The following is a 9791-nucleotide window of genomic DNA, read 5'->3' as shown; positions in this document are numbered from 1 at the left end:
GTTTGTCGCAAAAAATGGCACCTTTCTATTTTAAAAATGATTTAATTTTAAACTTCCCATGTACCCTTAATTAGATGATTTATAGCCACACAAATGTCCATGGCTTGTTTTAGACCACAAGTTTCAAAAGTCTTCTTTTTATTTTGCAAACTACATGCCCAATCTAATACCGTCAAATAAAATGGGATGGAAAGAATATTGTTTTTCGTCTTCTCTCTTCCCTTTCCTTCCATCTTAACAAAATATTTAACTCAGTTTAATTACCTCAACCAACTATGGCATCTACTCAACAAAGTAACTAGAAAAGAGGAGAAACCTGCAAGTTCGTTTGTAATAACAGCAAATTGCTTCCTCTGAGTCTCTTTGCAATCCCTGGAACGAGGGAGTCTCCATATGCCTGGTGATGAAAAAGTACTGACACTAAAGATGAGACTTTTACATGCATTTACATCATACAAAACGGGGAAAACAGTGGAGCAAGGATCAATATGCACAAACCTTGAAAAATGGGCATGGCTCCAGTGTAGTATTTCACAGCATCAGCATAGGCTTCTGATTTGATACATTTTGCTAACCTAGCGGGTAGATCATATATGAACTGCTCTTTTCCACAGAAAAACAAAACCATGTAACTCACATAACCAGAAACCAACTCTTATACAATGCATAGCAGCATACAACATAAAGTTGCATTTTATCTATCTCAGAAAAGAAAGTTACATGATGAACCTGAATAACAACTCTATAAAACGGTGAAGGTAATAAGACATTTTATTTTTAATTTGACTTTAGCATTTATTTACAACTTCACTCAATCCTTTTTGACCATTAATCATGCAGACTATTAACAGCTCCATGATCCGGTGACTAAAATTTGGAATGGATTATTCCTTCCTTCCTAAAAACAATTTTCACTTAATAAGTAAATTGCTTCACATATTCCACATAAACAATGAGAAGTAATAGATAACGTCATTCTTCAATTAACATCTGGATCAATCTATTTCACTGCTGAATGAGCATCTTATTTTCCCTTAATTTTTTTTTAATAAGTATTTCCCTTGGTTAAATCATAAACAGTCAAAAGTCAACCAGCTCAAGATATCGGGGGTATAAAGGAAATGCTAATTCCTTTATCCTCATCACTAACATCAAGCATCACTTAGTTCTAAAGATTCTTATAAGAACCCACAGTTGGTAACTTAAATCCTCAATAAGAAAAGACACATTTTACAATGGCACAAGACATTGCAAGAGCTTAACACCTCACTTTAGTACCTGAACTTTGCGTAGAAGATTACCGGTCCGATGCAATTTCTCTATGTGCTCCCTCTTCTCAAAAAGAGAAGTATTGACCCCGTCACTTTTAGATTGTACGGACATTATCTGCAAATAATTTTTTTTTTTTTTTTGAGAATGGTAACAGATTATCTGCAAATAATTGAAGGAAATCTAATTCTTGACACACATCTTTCATTGTTTTGCTGCTTAGGTCATGATTATAACCAACCAAAAAAAAAGTAAAGAATTTCTTTAAACAAGTAAAAAAGGGGGGAAAAAACAAAAACCTTTTCAAGAAGCTGCTCCATATTTGTTTCCATGCCAACAATATTATTTTTCATCCTGGGAAGGTAATCTTAAAAGTGAGTTCTTCATTAATGCCAAATGAGAACACGACAAGATAAACCCAATTGTAAATGATTCAACATATAAGCTGAAGCCATGCATAATCAGTTTAAGAAACTTCTAACAATTGCATGATCTCCCATATCGTAGAGCACCGAAATTGAGGACTCATGAAACATGCTATAAGTACTAACAAACTCAACCTACGTAGAGTTAGTTGCAACTATACCCCCTAATATATACTTATCAAAAAAAAAAAAAAAACCTAATATTTGCCCCTCAAGAGATGAAATGGGTTCAAAACAACTTTCTAGAACAGGGTTTACCTTTTAATTGTGTCTGTGGCACTTACGAACTTGTTGTAATTTTCATATACCAACATTTGCAGGTCAGTATCGAGATTCTTTATCTCAGCAGCCATTTCAACATGCCTCTGGAGGAGACCTTCCAAATTGGACTTACTTTCATGTATGTTTGGTGAAATATATGGCATTCGTCCAAGACAAATGAAACAAGTCAGATTCATTTTTTTCCAGACTAGAAAAGGTGGCATGATTAAAAGAGCAGCTTACTCCTTAGGAAAGCAACAGATTAAGCAAAGACCTCTCTGATAAGTACATAAGTTTTACTACAAAAGTTTTTTGGAAGACGTGATAGTTAAAGCCAAACCATCACAGCCACTGTGTCAAAGTTTGCTCCTCTGACTTGGGTAAGGCTGAGGTAAATGGGGAAAGCATATTCCACTAGTAATATTGATTGATTCTATTGCAAATAGACTGTTGACTGAAAGTATGAAAACTCATTTTCCTTTTCCATTCTTCCAGTACAAGGATTAAACTACTACGGGAATTTCGTGCCTCTTCTTGAATTCTTTTAGGCTTCTGGTCTAGTTACATCTTCCGGAAACAGTCCCCCACTTGTGGGATTACACTAGGTATGTTGTTGTTGTTTCTGGTAAAGTTACAAAATAAAAATGCCATTGGAATTTTGTGTGCTGAATCTCAATAGGAGCCATTACCCTATTCCATTAAACAAGGTGGAGCTTGATTTTTATAATGTAGTTACAATGTATTTACATCCAAAATCCCAACTACCAATGTAGTATCACATGTATTGCTATTTGGTGGTAAAAGAACCCAAAGTTGTAGTATATCTTCATGATTGTTGACAATTGGTCTTTCTTTTAATAAGTAACAATTTTATTCATACGAATGCACAATTGGTGACTATTCTTATCAAAAGCTTTACAGTTTCAGCTCCAAATAGATCAAAAAGTTTAGTAGATCTTTAATACTAGAAACATAGTGTTTCCTGCTCTGAAGAAAAGTAGATCTTTAATACTAGAAACATAGTGTTTCCTGCTCTGAAGAAAAGGGGAAAAAAGCATATTCAAACATTTTCTCTTAAGGCTGTAAGAATTAATTACTACAGTCCGGCCTCTCTCTATAACAGTCATCCTCTACAACAACATTTCCCTACAGCACCCAAAAAATATCCGGTCAAACAACGCCGTTATAGAGAGGTTTAGCTGTATATGTTCAAAACATTTGATTTTCTCTTTCCAAAGATGTCAATCCAAATGCAAAGAAGAGTGAGCAATCCAGATTTTTCCTAGTTTTTAGGTATTGCCTTCCCATGTTTATTGATGATGCTATAATGATGCTATAAGCGTCAATTTAAATAGATTGGGAAAAAGAAAAACAGGGAAGTCAAGATTTACTCCATAAGTTTTTCTAACCCAAACTGTAGGAGCAACCATATCCACATTTCAAGCATTCTTTCTTTTTCGAGGGTACCTAAAACATGTAAATGATAGAAGGATTTGCCTGTGTTAGATTACGGTAAGACCTACGAGTAACTACTGAATCCTTTCTTGTTTAGCTCCCATAAATAAGCGTGGCTGAATTTGGTGTAGATAAGTTCTAAGCACTTCTATGCTCCTTTCTTGCTAGTAAGATAATCAAGCACCTGAACCTTTCTCAACTCACACACAGTGTTATCAAAAGCGAAAAGCGCAAAAAACTCTAAAGGTCATTTGGGGCTTTAAGCGCAAAGTGCAAATAAAGTGTGGGCTTTAATGAAAAAAGGCGCAATGGTGCAAAAATAAAAATATATACATGTTTAGCCCAAGACTAATTATAATAAGCGTGAATAACAAATATATGGACAAACAAATTGTAAAAACATAACGATGAAGTGAAATAACGATTATCTAGGGTCATCTCTTCAAGAGAGGCTCATTGGCAAGGAAAAGTATGTCTTAGAGCCTTGATGATGACACTGAAGCGCACATAAAGCGAGGCGAAGCGCTCAACGTGTTTTGACCCTCGCTTCAGGGCTTAAGTGCGCATTAAGCGCGCCTTTGACAACACTGCTCACACACCCCCTTAATCCCATTTTCTTAGTTCTTCCATTATTCATTTATGACCTCCATCAAATCAAAGCAACTTTTTTCTGAGATATTTTTGAAAAAAATGTCTAAACCAGTCCTAAAATGCTTTCCCGGAGCTACAGAATTCAATCAAAGTATTGCTTTACTAATAAAAAAGGGGAAAATTACAGCCAAATACCGTTCGGCCATGTTTGGTAAACTAGAAATATAAATCAACTAAAATATAAATCAAACTAAACCTAATGATCCATAAAAAATGAAGTAGCAGGTGTCTGTTGAATGTGAAAATGAGGGGTTACAGAAATTAAATAAAATTAGTGCTTTACTTATCAAAAAATGAATCTTCTTTGGGATAGCCGTATTCTAAGTTGCTAAAAAATGGAAAAATTATATATCAAAACAAAGCAACGTCTTTGTAAGATATTTACAATTTTAAAATTGTCTAAGCAAGTCCTAAAATCTTTTAGTCGTGTAAACAGCTATACTTTCTAGGAGCTACAGAATTCAATAAAATTATTACTTTACTTATCAAAAATGATCTATCTCTGGATAGCCGAATTCTAAGCTAGCGTCTGACCATAGATTTTGGATCAGATTTTGAAAATTTATCATCAAATATCTGGTTGGCCATGAAATTTGATCATATTTCCAAAAATTGGCTAGAAATTTCACTTCCACTCACAAAAGTTCAAATCTTGTCCAAGTAAAATGCATGTCCAAACACAACTTCAAGTTGCAAAAATCACAACTTCAAAAACTCAAATTTGCACGTTTCAACTTCAAAATCTATGGCCAAGCGGGAGCTAAATTCCTAAAAAATGGAAAATTTATAAATCAAACTAAACCTAACGATCCATTAAAAAAAATGAAGTAGCAGGTGTGTATTGAGAACAGATGAACATGAAAATGAGGGCATATAAATTCATGTACTGATCAATGTAGCGTACACAGATATACTTTGTTGGAGCTTCAGAAATTAATAAAATTATTGCTTCACTAATCAAAAAATGATCTTTTTTCAGGATAGCCATAGTCTAAAAAAGGGCAGCACGGTGCACTAAGCTCCCGCTATGCGCGGGGTCCGGGGAAGGGCCGGACCACGGGGTCTATTAATGCGCAGCCTTTTACTCGCATTTTGGGTAAGAGCCATAGTCTAAATTGCCAAAAAAATGGAAAAATTATAAATTAAACTAAACCTAATGATCCATAAAAAATTGTCTAAACGAGTCCTAAAATCTTGTAATTTGGTAATGTACACAGCTATACTTTCTTGGAGCTACAGAAACTAAATAAAATTATTGCTTTACTCATAAAAACTGATCTTTTTCGAGATAGCCATATTCTAAATTGCTAAAAACTGAAGAAAAAAAATTAAAAATCAAACTAAACCTAAAGATCCATAAAAAAATGAAGTAGCAAGTTGAAAGTGTTAATGAGGGTATACAAGTATTTTCATGTACTGATCAGGGTAGTGTAAACAGCTACACTTTCTTGGAGCTATAGAAATAAATAAAAATATTGTTTTTTTTTTTTTCAATGACATGGAACCCGCAGCCCTTTCGGGTGCGCACTTGTGTAAACTTCCCCTCCGTGCAATAGCTCGCAAATCACACGGAGAGATAACCCGCACTAGGCAAGCCCCGTGCGGCGAGGCTCGACCAGAAGGCAAATCCCCTACTCGTCGTAGTCAAAAAATGATCTTTTTTCATGATAACCATATTCTAAATTGCTAAAAAAAATGGAAAAATTATAAATTAAACTAAACCTAATGATCCATAAAAAGTTGTCTAAACAAGTCCTAAAATCTTTTAAGTTGGTAGTGTACACAGATATGCTTTACTAGAGCTACAGAAAAAAATAAAAACTATTTTTTTACTTATCAAAACATGATCTTTTCTTGGGATAGCCGTATTCTAAATTGCTAAAAATCTGGAAAAAATATATATATAAATGAAACTAAACCTAACGATCCATAAAAAGAGGGGGCATACCAGTAAATTCATGTACTGATCAGCATCAAAGGAAGTAGTGTTGATTGTATCCAATGTAGCAAATCTTGAAGAAACATTATTAGAATTATTCTTATTATTATTCGGATCTGGTGAATAAAAACTGATAATAGATCTCTCATTTTCTTCGCTTTATCATCCATCCCTACTTCATTCGCTACCTCCATTTGCTAATTCAATATGTGAAGAATTGAGACGTACTTGGTTGTTATAAGTATGGTAGTGGTAAAATTAGGTGTTTAATTGAGACGCACTTGGTTGTTATAAGTATGGTAGTGGTAAAATTAGGTGTTTAATTGATTTGTGTATACGGTGAGGCTGTGTTGAAATTTCAACTCAAGAATAATTGTTAAAAGGCTCACAAAAGTCCCTTAAGTTTCGAGTTTCACACAGTTACTCCTGCAAAATTTTTCCTCTTTAATCATCTAGTCTCCCTCCGGCTTCCATTCCATTTTACGTTTGTTTAGTTGTCGTGTGTGCTAAAATAGTTAATATTGTAGTTACTATCATTTTAGAAAATTGAGATATAATTAATTATTAATTTTTATTTTTATTCTTACTTAATGAATATGAAAAAAAATTAATATAGTGGAAAAAATGTGTATTATTAAAATAACTGGTCTAAAATAGTTGTCATTTTAGAAAATTGAGATATAATTAATCATTATTTTTTATTTTTACTCTTACTTAATAAATGTAGAGAAAAATTAATATAGAGGAAAAAATGTGTATTATTAAAATAACTGGTCTAAAATATTTTTCATTTTAGAAAATTGAGATATAATTAATTATTAATTTTTATTCTTACTCTTACTTAATAAATATGAAGAAAATTAACATAGTGAAAAAAATTTGTATTATTAAAATAACTGGTCTAAAATAGTTGTCATTTTAGAAAATTATGATAGAATTAATTATTAATTTTTATTTTTACCCTTACTTAATAAATGTAGAGAAAAATAATATAGTGAAAGAAATGTGCATTATTAAATTGAGATCAAAAAATAAATAAAAATAGTTTAGTAAATCACTCGTTTAGTTAATATTTTCTTAAGGACGTGAAAAAAAAATGTGATAAATAAAATGGAGCGAGGAGGGTTTTTTTTTTGGGGGGTGGGGGGGTGGGGGGGTGTAGCTCGGTTAATTATATTTTAAAAGTTCATTTAAGAGGAAACACTTATTATTATTTTATTTTATTTTAAAAAATAAAAAAATAAAAAAGTCATCCCAAATCCTCTACCCCCATTTTTGTTTTGTCTTTGCGAATTCGATAGAGAAGTGAGGAATTGAGATATTTTTGGTTGTTAATTATAGCAGTGAAGAGTTACTGCTTAATTAGCTTAATTGATTGGCTAATTTGTGTATCAAGTGAGGTTTTGTGAAATTTCTTTCTTTTGATTTGACTTGGATAGGATAACGAGAGGATAATTTGTTAAGAGTTCATAATAGTCCCTTAAATTTGGAGTTTCTCTCAATTACTCCTGCAACTTTTTCGACTTTAATCAGAGAAAATGATAAGAAATTAAGAATGGAATGTTATATTTGAGAGTAGGTTCAAAATAGTCCCTCAAATATGTACTTGACAGTTTTTGTTCTTTAAATTTGTTAAAAGTTAACACTTTTGATCTCCATTTTTTTTTTTTAATGATAGTCTCCTTCAAATGTTTACTGATCTATGTCTGTTAGATTTGACGGTAACTACAAAAAAAAGAGCACGAACTCACATTTAGAGGTACAGTTTTAAACTTTATTTTTAATTTATATTAAAGTCCGGTGCAGCTTTTTGAGGTGTAATTTCTACTTTTTAAGAAAAAAAACTTTTTAGTGTTTAGTGTAGCTTTTTTGAACGCACCTCTGATATGTCTCATGCGTGCCTAGGAGTCCATCGAATCTGTTATGCCTTTGATGAGATGAATGATGAGTTCACACGCGTGGACCATCAAAATTCTTTCTTTATGTTGCATACTTTAGGATTTGATGGGAGACTTTCTCATTGTTAATCCTTTTTTTTCACTATTTTTGTCAAATCTAACGGACTGAGTTCGGTAAAAATTTGATGAAGTCTAAAAGTGTTAACTTTATCAAAACTGTTAAGTACATAAATTATGGAACTATTTTGAATATACCCTCAAACATAAGGAACCATTTTGTCATTTTCTTGCTTAATCATCTGGTTTTTGGAGTTCCAGATTTTAGTTGCTAGGTCAACTCTACTTCAAAAGTTCATTTAAGAGGAAGCGCTTCTTATTTTTATTTATTTTTTAAAAATCCCAAAACTCAAACTTAATTCATTAGATTGAGAATGAAAGGGTCTTGTCATTTTCAGCACATATTTAGGTGATAAATAATTTGTATTTTCAACATCAATATGGACTAAATGTTTTTCGGGAGCATCTGATACAAAAATCTATATTCTAGCATGTAAGATATAATGGAGCTTTACTCAAAATGATTCATCACAGAAAACCGATAATCAGTTTCATAAGTGATGCACGTTTAATATAGCCTAACAATCTATATACAACTTAGCTGTTGTTTGTATTCGTTATATAATCATATGTAAATAAATTCAAATTAAGTTTCATATACGTAAATTTGGTGTTAGGAAATTAAGATTTCTCTAGAAACTCCAAGATTAGTAGATCTTTTGAGTTTTGTAGTAGACTAGTCTTTTGGGTTAAAATGAGTGGTGGTTAGTGAGCCACATATGTACCTAGTTTATGTGAAATATTTTGCTTATTATGTATTTTGTAATCCTCACACTTATATATAAAACTAGATGTTGATGCCCGTGCGAATAGGCCTAATATGAGCTAACGACAAACATAATATTAGTATGACAACATTTTCGTTCGAAGAAGTATGTACAGGAAATTATTTGGTTTCATTTCATCTCAAAGTTTTTGTTCCGTTGAAATCTTTACATTTTACTGGTCCTAACCAAAACTTTAGTATAATTTAATAAAGTAACATAACTTATTATTTTTTAATTATGAGAACATTCATTTCTTAAGTTGTAAAGCACTAAGAATCTAACATTCTATCTGCTTTTTACTATCGCTTAATGCTATAAATTTATTAGGTTTGCAAAGATATATATTTGCTTCTTAGATTGAATTGTATTTTATACAACAACCGTGAGTCATTATACATTATTCTCCTGAAGATCAATCATTTCTTATTTACCATTCACAAATAAAAATTAGAAAGTTAGCATAATTTCTCTCAACGCATAAAAGTTGTTAGCATGATACAATATTTATGCTCTTCTTTCTTAGTTACAATGATATATTGTTAATAAGTACTTTTATCATTTATATCAATTTAGTGAAAATATTATCGTGTAGTCTCACATCATAAATGTATTTTCTTTAAAGTTTAATTTAAATTCTACTAAAGTTTATGTTATATAGTTACACATCAAATTAATTTTTTGACCTATATATTTTTCTTTTATTTCAAAATTTGTTCTTATTAATGTTAATTGGTTATATAATGTAACACCTCGTACTTTCATACTAAACCATATCGGTAATATCCCGTAAATCCGAGTTAGATGTGAACGTATGAAACTAGTATAAAGATCATATTTTAGCTATATTAATCCACTCAGGTGACAAACGGTCATTTTGAAGTCAAACCAAAAGTATTTTTAAGGCCTTCTAAATTCGTCTAAGTACGACAATTGTACTTATGGCCAGTTTTCTAGTAACCATAGGAATTTGAGAAAACTCAAAGCATGAAAGTTGTAGGCCTTTGAAATA

General features: G+C 31.8%; 1 protein-coding gene across 1 annotated transcript; it reads right to left on the bottom strand.

Annotated features, from left to right (window-relative positions):
* Positions 1 to 260: 260 nt before the first annotated feature.
* On the bottom strand, positions 261 to 2951 carry LOC132049062 (vacuolar protein sorting-associated protein 51 homolog). The gene is made up of 5 exons (XM_059439723.1): positions 1953 to 2951; positions 1569 to 1623; positions 1279 to 1386; positions 499 to 598; positions 261 to 397 (listed from the first exon to the last, which is right to left on the bottom strand). The coding sequence occupies exons 1-5, from the start codon at positions 2177 to 2179 to the stop codon at positions 261 to 263; spliced, it is 627 nt and encodes a 208-aa protein (XP_059295706.1). The 5' UTR covers positions 2180 to 2951.
* Positions 2952 to 9791: the final 6840 nt, after the last annotated feature.

Source organism: Lycium ferocissimum, chromosome 3 (genome assembly GCF_029784015.1).
Source record: "Lycium ferocissimum isolate CSIRO_LF1 chromosome 3, AGI_CSIRO_Lferr_CH_V1, whole genome shotgun sequence".
NCBI lineage: Eukaryota > Viridiplantae > Streptophyta > Magnoliopsida > Solanales > Solanaceae > Lycium > Lycium ferocissimum.
Note: the sequence above shows the minus strand (reverse complement) of the source record. Positions and strands in the feature narration are given on the sequence as shown.

What these genes read in the sequence shown, in the direction of transcription:
- LOC132049062 (XM_059439723.1), bottom strand. Translation starts at nt 2,179, where the DNA reads ATGCCACCTTTTCTAGTCTGGAAAAAAATGAATCTGACTTGTTTCATT. An exon ending in GCCACAGACACAATTAAAAG is followed by an intron (nt 1,624 to 1,952) that starts GTAAACCCTGTT and finishes TTACCTTCCCAG; the next exon opens with GATGAAAAATAATATTGTTG. An exon ending in TGGAGCAGCTTCTTGAAAAG is followed by an intron (nt 1,387 to 1,568) that starts GTTTTTGTTTTT and finishes AATTATTTGCAG; the next exon opens with ATAATGTCCGTACAATCTAA.